General features: G+C 49.0%; 1 protein-coding gene across 1 annotated transcript in view; it reads left to right on the forward strand.

Annotated features, from left to right (window-relative positions):
• Positions 1-19130, forward strand: part of LOC122377359 (insulin gene enhancer protein isl-1-like) — a 60613-nt gene that overhangs the window by 9034 nt on the left and 32449 nt on the right. Inside the window, exons 2-4 of the mRNA XM_043357291.1 lie at positions 2352-2538; positions 4608-4879; positions 13681-13967. Of these exons, the coding sequence (XP_043213226.1) occupies positions 2352-2538; positions 4608-4879; positions 13681-13967 (746 nt within the window). The remainder of the gene's footprint in view (positions 1-2351; positions 2539-4607; positions 4880-13680; positions 13968-19130) is intronic.

Below are 19130 nucleotides of genomic sequence, written 5' to 3' on the forward strand. Positions count from 1 at the left end.
CTCATTTTGGCTGTTCTCTCTTCCTCATCGGGCTCAACATTATAAAATATATTAAAAATTAGCTTCGAATCTTCACATTAATTCAAATTCACGCAACATTTTTGTGCGCAGTTTACACCACTGGTATCAAGAACTTGTTAAAATAGTTGGTGTTAATTACGTCGTTTTATGAAACCCAAATGGCATCAATTGGTCCGGATTCGAGCATTTGCCGTAAATGAAGCTCCGTAATTTCGATGGCGTGAATTACTCCGGTCTCCGGCTTTATGAAACCGAATTGGCATCAAATACGCCAAATCTGGCATAATTGACGGAACGCCGTAAGTAATTCCTTTTATGAAACGAGGCCAATGAGACCAAAGTTCTGATCTGTCATAGATGGGCCACGTTTCGATTGCGTTTTTGAGCCTTAGGCATTCCACGAGCTATCAAAGATATATAGATATACAAATCAGAAACATGTTAAACATCTCGTTCTCTTTCGTGTCCTGTCCCCAGAGTCTCCCTCCACTCTACAATCACGCCTTTCCTTCCACCTTTTCAATGCCACCCTTATACGCCCGATTATGAACGGCTCCACCGCGGCCCGTTGTTCGGTGGCCGGTGTTGTCTCGGAATCAGCCAGCTGTTACATCGCGTCACAGTAATTGTTAGCGCACACCGTTTTCACTGGGAAATAATCGCCGCCTTCCTGTCTCTCGTGTGCGTTATCACGGTGAAACATCTGACGAGCGGACGGCGCTCAGGGTCGTGACCGTGATGTGACCCCTGCGTCGGCTGACCTCTGGTGGATTCAGCTGACCTCTTATGACCTCATGGGACGGGACGAGGCATCTGTTAACACAAGAGAACGAGTGATGAGTGAAGCTTCATGAAGGGCTTGACGTGACGGGAGAAACGGGGGATGGTGAGGTATGATCGAAGAAAAAATGATGCGGATAGGACATGACCAAAGAAAATGCAGTGTTTTGAAAGTGCAGAATAACTCGGAAGATTGGAGTGAAAAGGGGCTGGGTGAGTGAAAATGTTTGTGAGATTGGACAAGACGCGGCAGACACTGGTATGGAATGAAACAAGGCATTTCAGAACATAGAAAGGTATGGACAGGATAAAGAAGCGCAAAATAAATCCGACCATTAGCCAGCTGGAAAAGAGTCCGACGATGTGCCGGTTCGATGCTCAATTTAAATCTCGTAGGTGGGGCAAGAGGGGATAATACAAGAAGGGGGAGGCAAGATAGGACTAAGACTGGATAGGGATGAAGGATAGGGACTTCACGCGAAGACAGGACAAGAGACTGGTACAGAGATGGAGGGACAGAAGCAGACGCAGATGCGGACTCAGACTCAGACCCAGGAGAAAGGGGCGGTGTTGACAGAGGTCCATCTAGTAAAGCAGGTAAACTGTGTGCCGAAAGATGCACCGTAACCATGAGGCGGCGAACGTCAGGAGAGAATCGACATGAACAGGTGTTCGAGACGAATCAAATCCTACCAAACACCTTAGCGGCGGCTAATCCATCTCACCTCCATCCTCCTCTAGACACACGTTTTCACTCATGCGAAAAACAGCGGCGGCCCTGGCTGCGAGCATCCGTCATGGCACGGCGGCTAAAAAGTGGCGTGATCTTGCCCTGATCTCCGAACAGCTGGCTGGAGAGGGGAGGCGACATATGCCAGGTGAACTCGGACAAGATAAGATGTTATCGACTGACTACTCCCTCCGCTGAGCCGCTGCCAATCTCCGCTATTACCCGCTGGTTCCCCCGCTGTCCTGCTCTCTCAGATCGGGGAAGATTAGCGGCCAATATTGAGAGTGATGCGCCTAGTTCGGAACTCTACAGCAACTAGTTAGGGCGTCCGCCGTCCACACGCGAATAACGCGTTCAGAGCTGCAGAAAATGCGCATGGATTTTGTGAAATAGTGTGGAAACGGTAATCACTTTATAGATGTAAATATTCATAGCTGGCACGCATTATGATTTATTTATGTAGGCGTAGATTTTCATCAATGGAGAACGTGCTTGCGTGCTCTGGCAGCGGCTTATTTTGGACAGCCATGAGCCAGTCTGGAAACACGCCATGACGTCCAAAAGCTTGCAGAAACAGACTGAGGGGCGTCGTCACTCTTCCATGATCAAACATTTCTGAATCCTGATGGACAACAATTGTCCACACTCCACACACGAACATTTCCTCAGCACCAAGGATCGTGTGTTCAGCTATGCTGATCTTAATGAACATTTTCAAGTAGGAAAACATCTCGTTGTCGCAACAGAATCCCGGGAGGCCCTCAATGCACTCCGTATTGTCTGATGCCTGTATGACCGTCTTTTGGTGTCTGTTCGACAGGAAAGAAAACGTCACACTGCGCTGGCTGTGGCGGCGCCATTCACGATCAGTACATCCTGCGGGTCTCCCCGGACCTCGAGTGGCACGCCGCCTGCCTCCGATGCGCAGAGTGCAACCAGTTCTTGGACGAGACGTGCACCTGCTTCGTCCGGGACAGCAAGACCTACTGCAAGAGCGACTACGTCAGGTGGGTTCACGGCAAAACAGCATCTCAGTGGAGGTTACTGGACGGTTTAGCTTTTACCTGTAGGAAATAATGATATTTAGCTTTGAATGCACACCTGAAGTGATGAGTTGCAATGCAATGACTTGAAAGTTGAAGGTATTGTTAAATGAGCTAGATGATTAACGAGCTCAGAAAACTAAAAAGGACGAGAGAGGGAGGAAGAGGGAGAGTAAGCCTGACCAACGGACTGACAGGCAGGCAGACAGACAGACAGACAGACAGACAGACAGACAGACAGACAGACAGACAGACAGACAGACAGACAGACAGGCAGACAGACAGACAGACAGGCAGAGACCGAGATAACTCAGTACTGTCTGTCCTGCCATGACCTCCGATCACATGGTCGTCCGTCCGTCAGACTTTGACCGTTCCGTGTTTCCGTGTTTCCCGGGGTCCGCTGAAGCGACAAGCGCTGTTTGACTACAGTGGCGACAACAGTGGCGGCGTTATTCGCCGCTCGGGCCGGCACAGACGGCTCATTTTGGTGCCCACTCGGCTGATAGCGCCCTATCGGACCGGCACATCTGATTCAACATGCAGCCGTCAGCAGCGAGCGACACAAAAAGCGGTGTCGGGCGAGCAATCACCGCTCAAATTACCGCCCGTCATTAATGTTTAATTGTGGCTGGCAGGCACACCGGCCGCCAAACGTCACGGGGAGGGCGGCGCGGTCACGGTTTTGACCTGCGCCCGTGCTCACACGCGAGCTACATTGTGCCAACTTGTGATATGGTCACGCGTAAAAAGTTGGATACGCTCTGTCGCATGCTCGAGCCAATGTAAATTGGGGCGGTGGCGATGAATGCGGTGACGGAACCGGTGACAGTGACGGTGACAGCAGCGGTGACAGTGAAGGTGACAGCAGCGCTGACAGTGACGGCGGCGATGAATGTGGTGACGGAAACGGTGACAGTGAGGGTGGCGGTGGCGGTGGCGGTGACAGTGAGGGTGACAGTGACAATGACAGAGGTGGTGACAGGGTGACAGTGACGGTGGCGGTGGCGGTGGCGGTGGCGGTGACAGTGATAGTGATAGTGATAATGACTGTGGCGGTGGCGCCGTGACGGTGGCGGCGACTCTGGTCGAGACGACATGAGCGAATTATACCTAAAGGACTAATAAAGGACGTCAACGCGAATCAGCCCACTGTCACTACAAGTAGTCTGACTATCTGTTTCTCACAATTATCTGTTTCCTTATTCCGGTGCTAAGTATTTGTTTGAGGAAAAAACTGTTGGTGGGTGCGCATTACAATGAAAATAGCCACATACATGCAATGCAATTGCATGCAATCATTAATTATACCATGCAATTGCTGTCAGAACCTACTTAGCAAGAAAATGTGCTCCCTCTTCTGCATGGCCGGCAAAAAGTTCTGCTTCGGGCCAGGATAGAGCATTACCAAAGAATGACGGTGGAAATGCTAAAGCAATATTATGCATGGTTATGTGACGTTTGAAAGCACGTCCCCGTACTATGCACGATAATTAGCCTCACGGGCCGCATTGCAAGGCAATTTGGTCGACGACAGCAATCTTCCCCTCGTACAATGTGAAATCAATAGCCCAAACTTTGGATAGACGCTCGCAGAATTCGGCGCACCACTAAAAGCAAAGTTGGTGCAGACAATCCCGAAATGCTGTTTCACCGAAATGAGGGCGTGCGGTGGGCAAAACAAGGAGGAATGAAACAACAGCCATAGAAGCAGGCCACAGACAGTTGAGGCCTGATGATGACAGCTACTGTCCACAACACGTTTTAATGACAGTTATTTCCTTCGTGTTTCATTGGTAAATTGCCCGTGCGCCGGGTCTGTCGACACAACCGCCACTCAATAGGCTCAATTCGTCAAAGTATTCAAAAGTTCTCGGTGCCAGCCGACTTAAATTATTTACTATACATACTTTATTTAAACCGTGGGAGGAAATATTTGTTCTTTTTCAAAGCCAGGCCTTAAAAGTTATTTTTCGTTTTGCTATTTTGTCACGAACAAATGCTACTTTCACGACTAATTTGTTTCGTTTCAGGCTGTTCGGAACCAAGTGTGAAAAGTGCGGTGATGGGTTTCGAAAGACGGACTTTGTGATGCGCGCGAAGGACAAAATCTACCACGTGGAGTGTTTCCGGTGTGCGCTGTGTGAGAGGCAGCTGGTGCCTGGTGACGAGTTCGCGCTCACCGAGCATGGCCTCTTCTGCAAGGACGACCACCAGACGGACAAACTGTGCGAAAACAACAACAACAACACCAAGGTGGCGGCGCTGGACCTGAAGCAGGAGGCGGCCACGCCAAAGTCCTCAGGTGAGTGGTGAGACGCGCATTCTCCGTGCATGTCGCTGTAATATATGCCGCTTGTTTAGGGGAATATTCGGGATTTGTTTGGAGGGGGCGGGGGGCTCGATTTACTTTTTGACAGTCTCACTTCTACCTCGAGAAAATGAGTCCATGTAAGCAGGAAGATACTCGACTAGTACCGCAGCTGATCGTGTGATTTATGTTCATTGATAGTTGCTATGGCATCATTTGGCCCTTACAGTTCTGATGAACACCCATTATGTAAGCCTCTGCACCAGCTGGTGTGTTTTCCCTGTTGACCTGTCTCCCCCTGAGTGTCCCGGGGCTACCGGTGGCAGTGGTCTGTCAGTGCAGCTCCCAGGGGTCGGCCTATCCGGGTCGGTCGATACCACCCGACCCTCCCCCAGACACCAGACTCATCCCCAGTGTCCCGGCCCCGCGCCCGGCCCGCTCCCACGACACCTGACACGCCCGCGCCTCACTCAATGAACCAGTTCTGCTTTGGTGACTCTCCAAGCCGGCTTCTCAGTTTTAAAACAGATTACGCGTCGCTTCTGTCCCGGGGGACGCGATCAGTGGGCGGGGGCCACCCGGGCCGGCGGGGGGCTCGCGCTTCATTAGGGCCCGGCTTTCAATGACGCCGGCCGCGTGTCGCGCCCGTTCGGATTAGCCGGGTGGCCGAGGCGTGTGCTCCGTGGACCATATCCAGCCGGGCATCATAGCTGTCAGGGGAGGGGGGCACACAGAACGGGCCCGGCCAGCAGCCCCCGCAGGCGGCACAACATATTGAGATAACAGCGATAGGCGCGGTGGTGGATTGGATTATGATTGGCCGCCGCGCCGGGGTGTCTGTGCCGAGGGAGCGCGGGCACCCCGCTATCTGAGTCCGTATCACACTGCGACAAGTGGCCGCCGACGGTGCGGCCGTGATACCGCATGCGCTGATGGTCTCCGGCTGATGGGGTGGCGCGTGGCTCCAGAGCCACCGTTTACCAACGCTGGGAACGATGGAGGGGAAACAGAGAGGGAGAGATGCGGAATATGAGCAGTGAAGTGATCTAGACAATACGGCTGCTTCAAGCGTGAGAGCTTCGGCGTGATCCGATTTACATCAAAGGCGAAAGACGAAGGAAACATTTCTATGTAAGCCGAGTACCAACACTCGAATAAGGTTGCTCCATTCCAAACCTACAAGTCCAAACTTTCGTGCACAAGAAATGCACGAAAAATGCGGATGCTCGCAGCCTACACCTGTAAAATGCCTGCATGTTCTGTGGACAGATATTTGTTTTCACGGCCTGTCATCGAGCCTCTGCACCACATCTCCTGCGGTCCGAAGCGGCTGTTGACGGGTCTGTTCTGTGCCGTGTGTCAGCAGCTGTTGACAGGTCTGTTCGTCGCCGTATGTCAGCAGTTGTCGACAGCTCGGTCGGCAGATGGCCGTGCTGCACCGCCCACCCGTTCTGGACCGACGATTGGCGCACATTTGTCGCCTCTGCGCCGCGGTTGTAGCACCGTCAGCTGGCGCGCGCGGGCTGTGACCGGCCGACCGGCACCGGCCTCTCATTATGTGCCGGTGTGGGCCGGCCAGAGAGGGCCACTTGGCCAGCAGCAGCAGCACAGTCATGCCTGGCCAGGCGCGCCGCGGACCGGGAGGAATGGCCGACGGGCGGTGCTGGCCCGACGGCACTTGGCTGGAGTGATGCTAGGAGGAACTCGGTGCCGGCATGCAGGGAACAGGGAACTCACGATGAAGGTAGTTAGATGGAAGTGAAGCGCCTCTATAATAACTCTCAGCTTGCTTAAATTGTTTGAATATATTAGGGCTAATAGCTAAATTAGCTGTAAGCTTTTCTTTCTGGTTCCGTGACCAAAGAAGCAGAAAGTGCTTAAACCCGCAAGAACGCCATAGTATCGCAAAATATACCCATACCGCCAGCACACTCCTATCATGGGACCGTACTTTACAGAACGAGTAACGACTCAGAGCGGAACACAGTACATTGCTGTCCAGTTTGGTCCCCTGTCTTAAAACAGTGATTACCAGTATGACGTCAGTTAGATGACGTCATCAGAGGCGCATCACAACACCTTTCCTCAAGCCGGTGACGGCAGTGTGAGCAGGAGAGTCTGGTGTCAGCTAGCCGCTCCGGTCACATCAGCAGGCGCCGGCCGCGGCACCGGCGCACGCCTGCAGCCGCCTTCAAAGGGTACCGCGCGCACCGGCGCATTCCATTCCTCTCCGATAGGCAGACGTTGTTTGAGAAAAGGGCGCATCGGCGGGCCAGCGGCGCCGTATCGAGAGACGGGGACTGGCTATCTCCTCAGGTACACAGCGCAGAGTAGACTACAGGTAAACGTCAGCGGTGCTCCGGAACGCGTGAATACACACAAACAGGTGACGGCGCTCGCGTGAAAATCATAAACAAATGCGCACAGACATACGCAACCAAGCATCATGTGCTGCAAGTCATGGACGCAAAAGCTGACTACGTTTACTTGTGAGCTTATTTCAGTTACTTGTTAGCATCTTTTAGGTAAGTACCATGCTGCACTCCCAGACACTAAAAAGTGACTCACGCTGCGCACTAAAGTTCGAATTGTTTGTTTTGATGCACTTTCTCATTTTTGTGCATATTTCGGTACCTTTCTTCGTCTTGCAGATTGGACTATGTTGCCGCACACTTACTCATACCGTCCCATTCACTCCCTCGTTCCCTTTCCCACATAAGTATGTTCCCTTCCCCGTCTCCCATTTCCCCGCTCTCCTTTTCCTGCATCCAGTATCTCCCATTTCCCATTAACCGTCCCACCGACCCAGTGCGACCCCTTCCCCTATGTTTCCCCACTCGCTGTCCATCAAACGTTTCCCTGTCCCGTTTCCCCGTTCCCCGTTCCACGTATTCCTTCTCCCCGTTACCCGTCCCACGCACATTAGCGCGGCGGTACGGCCGTCCGCCGTCCCGTGCCGCGCGGCGTGCCTCGTCATGGCCTGCGGGGATTGGGCCGCCGCCGGCACGTGTTCCACGTGCGACTCACGTCACGTGGCACGTGCCGCTGGCAGCTTACCAATCGGAATGAGGCGCCACGTCATGACAGTGAGTTGTACACCGCCCAAAACGGCCGTATATCGAGCCAGGTGAAATGTTTACTAGAATCAAATCCCTGTGGCTGCAAAGTGCAACTAGGACATTTCGCTTCAATAATGCAAATGCAACACTGGTTAAGTTACGTGTATGATCAAAGAGTTAACGTGAAGGCGTTTGCTATGCAAGAATGACTGGCATGCTGCCACGGTCAGTGCAATAGTCCATATAGCTTAGCATATGATTTGGTCTAATCTTTGCATTTCACAAGACCTAACAATGAAACGGGATGAAAATGGTACCGTTTGATTTGGAGCATATAATGCATTCGTCACCACTGCTTTTTTTGTTATTGTTGTTTTTGTATGAACCATTCACATGCCCCCTGCTGACTGGAAGATGGAAGTATCGGAACAAACTTTTATCAAAGTCTCATAGAAGCAATCCTTGTTCGATTGGTTTCTGTCGCTCGCATTTAAACCCTCAGCTCGGTGGAGGTTGACTCTAAGACAGCCATGGGATAAAGCTGGAGAAAAATTAACTAAAATCCTCAATTGCTGGAGCAAAAACTCACCGGAAAATCGTATGTGCATACAACACGGTTATGGATGAGTCCACAGTGGCCAGTTTGGTTTCAGTGGATCTCAATATGAAGGCAGCGTTGAACGCTGACAGTTACCTACTGGCTACTATTGAATCTTAGTCGTTTTATTATACTCATAGTTGTTAGAGCTCTTTTATTTAAGCGACCACCACACCCTAACATTAGTTTTGAGTTGAGATAGCCAAATTGGGGTCCCTGGCCTGCACTTACCGCTTTGGGCACTCACAACATCGAGAAATGCTTAGATTCGGAGATATTTAATTTCAAATTTGCAGTTTTCATATGCTAAGGAGCTAACGTATTTGAATGCCCCCTTAGAATTTGTGACGTCAGCGCAGGTCTACCGATTTTAAATCTTTTACTAAAACGTTTTGATAATACGTGGTGAGTGGTGGTAGGTATATGCTGCTTTGCGCGCAACATCTGCCGCACTTTAAGGATGCCTAATTATTGCTTCCAAACGACGTCGAAGGAACAGCGGATGTAAAAAAGTAAAAAAAGTAAAGGTCTAATATCTTGAAAACCAGTGATTATTTTTCGGCGAAATTTGAATGATAATCATTTTTGAACTTACTGAACCACGGGACCTAACTTTCATGCAAATTCATGAACTTTTTAAAGTAGAAGAGTAAATCCATCCTGCCCAATGCCTATACGTATTTTTCATCAACGAACATTTCCCATTATATAGTTTGTCAACTAATCCCCGAAATTATCTGAAGAGTCCCTTTAAACCCATCCTGCCCAATGCCTATACGTATTTTCCATCAACGAACATTTCCCATAGTTTGTCAACTAATCCCCGAAATTATCTTCACTACATTTGGTATTTTGTTGGCATTGTAAATCGTCGCTAATGCAAAAAAGGCTGTGAATTTGATTTGGTAAAAAGTTGGTATTTTCCTCAGTTTCCCAAATCGTTTCGGTTTCGGTATTTTTCCATGTTTATTGTTAAAATTTGGTTTGGTATCGGTATCAAGGTTTTCCATACATCACTGCTACATAACCTCACATATGTAATCACACTTCCCGCTGTTATCATACTGGCACGGACATGCATGTTTCACTGTTTCGCCTGCAACTTGCATTAAGGTATTTAATCAGACATGTGCCTCGGCTCAGGCGAATCACATGTAGTTCATGCGGGTCACAAGTGTCTGTCATCACGAATGGTAATACAGGACCAGCTATGCTACGAGCTTTCTACACTGCACGTAATTTCGGTACTACGTGGAACTATTACGTAGAACAGACGTAATATCATAGCTGACATCACAGGTTGGACATATGTGAGTCGTGAAAGGGTTCGGGAGCTGGATTATGATATAGGTACGTTTTACAACTACCTGTATTTGGTGTGGGAAAACAATTACACGAATGCATTTCGGAAACAACATTTTGGAGCATTTCGGAGCAAGGCATTTTTGATTTCCCCAATGAATTCCCTAGGAGTGCTGAGTTCTCGACTATTTGTGAGCTTATGTAGTCTGGACCAGTAACGTAGTCATAGGGATCGTGCTTCTCTTGAGCCTGACCCCTGAAATTTGAACCATACGTTGATTTATATTTATTGAAACTGTAGTGTTTCTGTCTGTTTAGACTTCAAGTGTAGGTTGGGTAGCTGACACAAACACATACATTTGGTGAGAAATTATTTAAATGGCGAGGAGTATCGGATTGCTATGTCTTTTAACGTACTTTTAATTCTTGTAGTGCTCTTTGTATGTAAGGCATGTAGGTGATTGGTAAATTCCTTTTTAATGACCTCCTTACAAATTATTTATGTTTTTGATGTATTTAGCTTGATACAAATTTTCGGCCACCGGCCTTGATCACATATCAGTTTAAACACAGACACGAAAGACACCTGTGTCTTTCGTGTCTGTGTGTCTTTCGTGTCTGTGTTTAAACTGATATGTGATCAAGGCCCGTGGCCGAAAATTTGTATCAAGCTAAATACATCAAAAACATAAATAATTTGTAAGGAGGTCATTAAAAAGGAATTTACCAGTCTTTTAACGTATGCTGTTTTTCCACAATCGCTTTGAAAACGATTCTTTATGCTCCCATAATCGCTAATCATTCTATATCAACTCCCACTCTGACCGCCCGCGTGATAAAAGGTTCTGACCGGGAAGCGGTAAGAGGTTTTTAAACATTCGCTTAAAAATTATGTTAATGGTTTGAAATAACTGCTGACTTAATTCAGAATGAGAATGTCATTTAAGTTAGATTTTGTCCAGGCACGAAAGCAAAGTGTCTTTTTCTCTTTTAGCTTTCCAACCGAACAAGCCTAGTCATTTTCTCTTTTCCTCCATGAAATTCACGTCAATCTTCGTCCGACTGCCAACAAGAAATAAATCGCTCAATCGTTAGGCGGCCGCGCCCCGTTTTTCCGTCGGAGCGGCCCAGTGGCGGCGTTTTTCCCTGCGAGTGCGTCAATGCATTATCTCACGGGCCGGTGGGTGGATCCGTCAGTCGGTCTCCTCCACGGCGGACATAAAACGCCGGGCCAAGTGGCGGCGGCGCCGCGCCGGCGCCGCGTCCCTCTGCGCCGTCCACGCGCCGCCCCTAGCCGCCGCCTGTTTGATATGTCTGCCGGGTAGCCGCGCGCCGCCCGTATGTAAATCCGGCTGAGTTATATTTCATTTATTGGACACTAATAGGGCCGGTCGGACCGCGGAAGCCGCCAGTGTGGCGCCACACCGGCGCGCCGCCGCGAATCGGGATTAGTTGAGCAGCTGATCCGAGTGTCCACGCGGAGGGATGTCCTCCCACGGCGACCGGTCGTCCTCTCTCCGGACCGGAAGAGCGTCATAGACGGGGAGCGGCGGCATTTCCTGACGGTCGGACAGTCGTGCTGACGGTATCGTAGTCGGATCTCTGAGGTTTTCAGATGACGCGTAACACATTTGAGATGTAAGTGCGTGGGTGGTACGTACAGATAGCGCAGGCTGGAATGCCACACTATGCCGCGCAATGTGCAATGTGCAATGTGCATGCACTGCTCTTGTAGTGGATAAGCAAACGCTAGATGCTCTTGATAAAAGTAAATTTGAGGGTCCAATATCTTGATCTGGAAGCTCAATTCAGGTGTGTAGTTCTTCACGCATTTTTCTGATCTACATTTTCTGTAGTGGTTAAAAAGTAAAAACCAAAATCAAGAAGATGAAATGAAAAAGCAGGTAAACCATGATTAAATTGGTAGCAAAAAGCTGTGCTTTGTTGGTGCTGGCCTCCAAAACCTCTCTCAATAAAGCAAACCAATCATGCTATCTTTCGCTGATAAAAGTGATAAAGCAGGTCATCCGTCGTTCGTGATGCCTGCCCATTGTGACGTGTTAATCCACACCACGGCTCTCGGCAGTGCGCTAGTTTCGTGCGGTGGAACCATCACACCTCTCTATATCCGATGGTCCCGGTCACTATCCTGTGCCCCCGGGCAGTGGATCATTCAGGGGGGGGGGGCAGCTGGGTACCACCAGGCCCCATCCACACACACCCAATTAGACCCGCCCCGACCTGGATGACGTCATACTGGCGGCTGCCAGGCGCGTGGCTAATTAGAAGTCAGAATAATTTATCATAATGAGATACAAAACGAGACCCCGGGGAGAAGCGACCAGGGACGCGTCCAGCGCAGAAAACCTGAGTAGTCTACACCCGAGAGAGTCGGCCCATCTAATGCCACGACAGCACAGTGAGCTCCGTTTATGGAGTCGTAATAGAGTTGCTTGACCGCGCGCTGAGCGGTGTGTGTGATGTGGGGCCGGCAGAGTGCCGTCATCAGGCAGCCCGCCGACCGCAGGCGCCGCGGGAGGCGCCGCCTGACCCTGCTGCCGCCCCTGCCGCCGCCGCGGGGGTCCATGATGCGGCCGGCCGCGGACGAGCTAATAAAGCCACCGGAATTACTGATCAGTTTCGCGCACGGCCGCCCAGACCCGAGTCGGGCCCGGCGAGTTTAAATAACATCGCGTGTCAGGTCTTGTCACGGGCTATATTTCAATGTGCCGGGAGTCGGATCGATGTGATGGACCTGTTTTGGGGCCAGCCATCGAACGGACTTTCCATTGGCCGTGGGAGGGTGCTTGTAGTGGAGGGTCAGTCAAATTTGGATAGAATAGGACAATTATTCTGCGAACTTTGGCTGTCAACCACGCATTGTTGCACGATTGATTGTGCTAAAAGCATAAGGAGATTGGAAAAGGAAAGGGTAAAACGGCAATATTTTTTACGCCAAAACCGAGCGCTACTTATATTGATCGGAATGCATTGCATAGTGAAAATGAACAAAGTACAATATATCTTTTTAATCTTTGGCACCCTTTCGCTGCTGCACTTCTTTGACGTTCTTTATTTTGTCACTTAAGCTTGCTAGAAATGGCTGCAATATGCCCCTGAAACCACCATGTTCGCTCAGGGCCGTAACTCGACCGTAAGCTCCCGGCATTGTTTGAAATCAGCCTGTGAAATGGGCGGCTGTAAAGTAATGCCTACTCAACGTGTGTCCTTAGTCACCGTTTAATTGTGGGTCACAAATCACTGCAGTGTGGGATATGTTACTCTCATGCGTGCTGCCTCAGTGACTGTGCTCGGCGTGTCAGCGATGAACACATGTAATTGTCGACCTCTGACCCTTGGGAGTGGCGCTCTGGTGCGGCCCTTTTGATGACACCACTTCAAAGGTGCCGCTCCGCGCCCTGCTGAGAGAAGCTGCAGTAACTCACTACTATGTGTGCCTATCTTACGAGCTGCCCGTCAGCCTACCTTTAAGTAGGTTTTTGTCCGTCTGAGTCACCTTTTTAGCCTGGGCTTTCTCAGTTGTTGTCTCTGCAGAGGATTAATCCTCGAACGACTTTATTTATCCCGGTGAATGCTACTCAAAGATTGAAGGCCGCGGAGATAACTGAACCCTTTCCCATATTCACCAGCTATTCATCACTAATGTGACCTTTCATGTGCTGTTCCTTCTTGCATTACAGTTCTATTGACGAGTTGATGAGCTTCAGACAAGCATTGATCTGCGTCAATGTCTGAATAGTTCTATCTATTCTGGGTCATGGAGATTCTCCCCGGACTCGGCTGAACCCCTGACCAGCCGCTCTTTTTGTCGGCAGTGCCATCGCCCTCGGCCGACAGCTCCGACGCCACCGTATCCAGCAAACGAGAGCGAAAGACCGGTGACAGCAAGACGACCCGCGTGCGGACTGTGCTCAACGAGAAGCAGCTGCACACGCTGCGCACCTGCTACAACGCCAACCCGCGGCCGGACGCGCTGATGAAGGAACAGTTAGTGGAGATGACCGGGCTTAGCCCGCGAGTGGTGCGCGTCTGGTTCCAGAACAAGCGTTGCAAGGACAAGAAGCGGGAGATCTACCTGAAACAGATGCAGGAACAGGGGAAGGTGAGTGGCCGGCTGGCTAGGCCTCGGTCTTCCTTCATCCCAGGGGCATTACCAGGAGGCCAGGGGTCATGACGATAGCATTGATGATGACGATCATTGATGATGGAACCTTTGGAAATTTGGATGGATTTTTTATTTTTTTTTTTTGGGGGGGGGGGACTTGTCCCATTTTAATCTCACTTCGCTGAATACCTATAGTGATGCTCAGGTATACGGCATCAAACACGGTGGATGTTGTGCAATGTGCAAGCATTGACGCTCGGTGCGGGTGGCTGACTGTGTAGGCTGACCGCCCCTCTGCACTGGCGCGCCCTTCCACCCCTCACGCGGGGCCGCGTGCAGCGCCGCTCGGTTAGGGCTCTCCTGGGACGGGCGGGCGGCTGTGGGCCCAACTAAGTCCACCCTGGCGTGCAGGCTGATTAGTGCAGTGGCGGCGGCTCCGACAGCGTCACTGCAACCCGGCACACCGCTCCGCCAGCCTGTCGATACTATCGGGCCGACAGTAGCATGTCCCTGTACAGCGGAGAACACAGGGACACCAACAGACACACAGGTGCACACAGACATACAGACACAGGCTGAACTGAAACGGGTAGGCACGCGGTAAGTAGAAATCAGAAAAGGGAACGTATTGTGCTAGAAAAAAAAAATGGATATTGCAGTCATAGCATGCATGCTTGAACCTCCGGAACAGTTACAGGCCGCCCTTACCAAACTATTTACGTCGAAACTAGGAAGGAAGAACGAGATAGACAGATTATAACTTCTGACAAGTTCTGTCGGTTGCGATATGGACTTTGGATACTAATAACGTTGATACTGACACCCTCAAAGTCGGTCATCTATAAACATAACATCGTTAATTCATATCCGAGCCTCAGCAAAAATAATTAAGAATATCGCCATTAGGTTTGAGCCTTGTCCTCTCCAAGGAGACAATCCGAACAGACCAAGGAGACAATGCGAACATACCTAACAACACGTCATAGCAACGAATACCGGCACGAAGCCACGTGCTTCAAACGAGTACGTGCCACATTCCAGCGTTGTTACTGCGGCGGAGCGCTCGTTAAGCCGCTAACTGGCCCGATTACCACCGCTGTATCATCGGTGCCAAATTAAAACATGCATATTTGATGCTAAATCTCTAAAGCCATTCAGTGGCGGCAACGTTGCATGGTGTTTCATAGCGCCGGGTGTTCACTTGCAAACAGAGAGAATTCGTGCGAGGTAGTGCTGTGGCAAAGGAAATTCAAGGCTAATTAGTTTCTGTCAAATTGTACAATGCGTCGCATGTGGCCGAGCGCGGCCAGTTCGGTTTGTGCTTTTGGATCGTATTTGCTTTCTCTGTGTGTTTCTGATTTCATTGCGATGCCTGATTTTCTACTTTGTGTTTTGAATGACCCAAGGGGCTGGCAAGTTTGATATTCATCTTTCGAAGCTCTCATGCACATGCGCATTTGGCCCTCATGCGCCATCTCATCATATTCGCTCATGATTGCTCATTCACACCTGGGTACACTGATAACTTGTTTTGGGCACGCCATCACAGTGTTCGCCACGGGCTGGGCCAGCCCAACGGGCCATGGGCCGGGCTGGGCTACGGGCTGGGCCGGGCCCCCAAATATCATTAGTTAACGGGCTATGGACGGGCCGGGCCAAGAGCTTTGTGGGCTATGGGTTTTGCGACTAATGTCAATTTAAGAAAATTTGGAAACTGATGCAAACAAAACCCACTGGGAAAATACTAAACTAAACCAAATTTAAGCAATGTGAAAGAAAACCTACTTGTTATTGAATTTTGGGAATCTTGAGAATTATCCAATATCACATCATGTCACACATAGGAGGGTTTTCATTAAAATTCCGCAACCAAAAAGATCAGAGAACCTCTAGCATCATTAGTTTGTTAATAAAAGTTAAAATGTAGTTATCAGAATAACTTACTTAGCACTACAACTCATAACATAAAATAGCAAGGAAAGCAGCAGATAGTTTTCCACAGAGATTCGGTTGACACGTGGGCATGAATTGAAAATAGATTAAATCAGTTTTGCTGATAAATGGATGGATTTTCTCTTTTTTGGAAGACAGTGCTAAAGCTAGTGTATCTATTTTGTATGCTTTCTAAGGCTTTTGATATTGCAGCATCAATGGAGTGAATTTAACAGCAAGGTCAATCCCAGACAGATTCATCAATTCCCATAAGTCAAGCTTGTTTCTGCTGGTAAGTGCTGGGAAGTATAGAGTAAGTTGCAAATACTTCCTTCAAGTATGCATTAGAGTCACCAATTATGCATGATAATGTTCACACACATCAGCTTGCAAGATAACTTCACTCATAGAATGTAGTTAACCCTCGCATGTGTAGGGGGGGGGGGTCGGATGGACCCCCCCCATGGTTTTTCGCGAATAACTCGCGTAAAAAGCGGCCGATCGCGACGAAACTTTCAGTACCCTCGCATTGATCAATTTGACACCTACCCTGAAAATTTCATGACCCTGACCCAAATGACCTTTGACCTGTGACCTCTTTTCCGAGGCCATGTTTGGCCGGAATCGCGATTTCGCGTATGTCGGCTCGCACTAGCCGCGTGTTTGCAAGCTTTTCGTGGTTTCAAACGTTCAAACATGTGATTTGATGTTACTCCCGTGTGTGTTAAGGTCACCTGAAGGTCAGGTCAGGTCATTGACCTTTGGTGACCTCGGGTGACCTCGGGTCACTTTTTCGAGTTTTACATGTTTCTAGGCTAGTTTTTGGAGCTGAATTCGAATTTAGCAACCATTTGAACATTTACGAAGTAGTTTTGGTGACTTCGTAACATGTTACGAAGCTGTCAGAGGCGGTTGACACGTACTACGAATACCCGTCAGGACGCCTACTGGTTGACCTGACCTGACCTGACCCGACCTGGTCTAAATGCTTCAAGACATCATCTGTGATCAAAACTAACACGATATTCGTGATCAGCACCCCGAAAAACCCCTTAGCAGCCACACTTTACGACTTTCTAACAGGTCCCGATTTTCCCGACTTTGGGTCATTGACCTGACCTGGAAGGTCAACCAATGACCTAGGACCTTAAAATTGGGTATCATCGGCTTCCTCTCGTCACTAAACTTTTTATAGGTGTGTAATCATGACCTAATTGACTGAGGTGCTTGCTGTTACTGTCAAAATTTGTGCCATAGGTACTTGAAATGATTATGTTCATTGAAAAGAAGGGAGTCATGATTGCCATGTTAATATTCATGCAATTTGAATTGTTCTCAAAATAGTGTAATCAATCATGCTTATTATAGCAATGGACTAAGACAATAACTAGATTGCTATTTTTGACGGGCCGGGCCGGGCTGGGCTTGGACATATTTGCCAAGAGCGGGCTACGGGCTGGGCCGGGCTCTGAACCCATGGGCCCGGGCCGGGCTGGGCTGGGGATTTTGGGGCCCGTGGCGAACACTGCCATCAACCCCCCCAACCGATAACTTGTTTTATAAATCCTGAAGTGTTAGTGCGTTGGGCGAGAGTACGAGGCACACACACTTTTTTGTCACACACCGGCGAGTAAAATCGATTGATGTAGCCTCGCGAAGAGAATAAACGCTGTTGTTTTACGTTACCAACAGAATTTACCCTAGCGAAGAGGATAAACTCTGCTGTTTTACTCTACAATTAGTAACAACAGAGTTAACCCTCGCTTAGAGAATAGGGAAGATTGAAATAGTTTTCATTGTGCTGATAAACATCGCAAGTAAAGCAGTGTTTTGACAGAAGTAAATAAAAACGTATATAACTCTCCTTAACAATGCTGTTGTTAACGTTGCAGTACATCACTTTTGTTCTATGTAAGGCACTCTAAAAACAATAGTCAGCTGTGGTAAATAATGGCAGTATGAATTAAATTAAAATTAAAATAAGACTTTTCATAAATTATTCTTGGCATCTCAAGACCAAGTTCAACGCAAGGAGTTGTTTACAAGCTTTAAGTGTTTCCTTCAATAAAATGCAATTTAACTTGCATTACGAGTTACGACTCACAATTTTCAGACACTTGGGACTGCTGAAATAATGGGCCCTGGTGTTAGTTATTTATTAGCATTACATGTGCAACGAATGTGGTGCCAAATCTTGCCAGTGCATCAATTATTCAATATCTTCAAGTGATTAATATCTTCAAATCATTGCTAATAGAAACAAAAGGAATGAAAGATGTATGTTACCTTGATAAATGCTTGAATGCTTGAACATCAGCTTGAATCCGCGAAATCCAAGGTGTGAAGACGAATGATTGTGATTGTGACACTGACCGTGACTGTGACGCAGTCTGACAAAGCCAATGTCTTTGACCGTGACGCAGGGCAATACTGTAGCCGTGACAGTCACAGTGGCTCAATGATTTTGGCATGGCTATTGGTTAGGTATTACTTTTTAGTTACTCAGATAAAGGAGTGGTCTAGCTGCGACTGCGTGCGACTGTGTCAGTGACTGAATCTTTGTCTAAGTCGGTGCCTGTGACGGATTCTTTGAGAGTCTGGAAATGCATACACTGACTGCGCTTTTGACTGCAGTGGTGACTTACTGAATCCGTGCTTTTGACTGAGTCTGGTGCGGTGACTGAGGCTGGGTCTGTGCCTGTGACTGAGTCTGCCCTTTTGACTGCGACTGCAGTGCGGTGACCGGTCCGCAGTTGGTTTATTTGGCCGTGCCATGGCGTTAATTGATGTGTGGCCCGGGTGAGGCCATTGTTTGGGCCTCGCTGGCCGGCCGTTTGTTGTTTCGGTGGTATTTTGACACCATCTGGGGGTCCTGTCGGTCCTCAACATCGCGCGCCGCCGCGGACGGGACGGGAGGAATGGCCGCGAGGCGTGCTGGAACATCAGGAGCCATACTGGCCGTTGGTGATGGCCAATCGGTGGGTGAGACCGTTAAGTGATTGTTATTGAGTTGCTAGCAGAGATGCAATATGTCATCACCACTGCCATCAATGTCCGTTGTTGCAGACTGGTGAGCCTCGCAAAACATGTAGGGGATGAAGTGGTGTATTCGAGCTATGTGTAGAGCAAGTGTCACAGTTTATTAATTTACTACCATGTGACAGTGCTGTGTCGAATTAACTTACTTATATTCTGCCAGTACATAAAGAATATCATTGCTCCTACAAG

Source organism: Amphibalanus amphitrite, unplaced genomic scaffold (assembly GCF_019059575.1).
Source record: "Amphibalanus amphitrite isolate SeventyFive unplaced genomic scaffold, NRLGWU_Aamphi_draft 000043F_arrow, whole genome shotgun sequence".
NCBI lineage: Eukaryota > Metazoa > Arthropoda > Thecostraca > Balanomorpha > Balanidae > Amphibalanus > Amphibalanus amphitrite.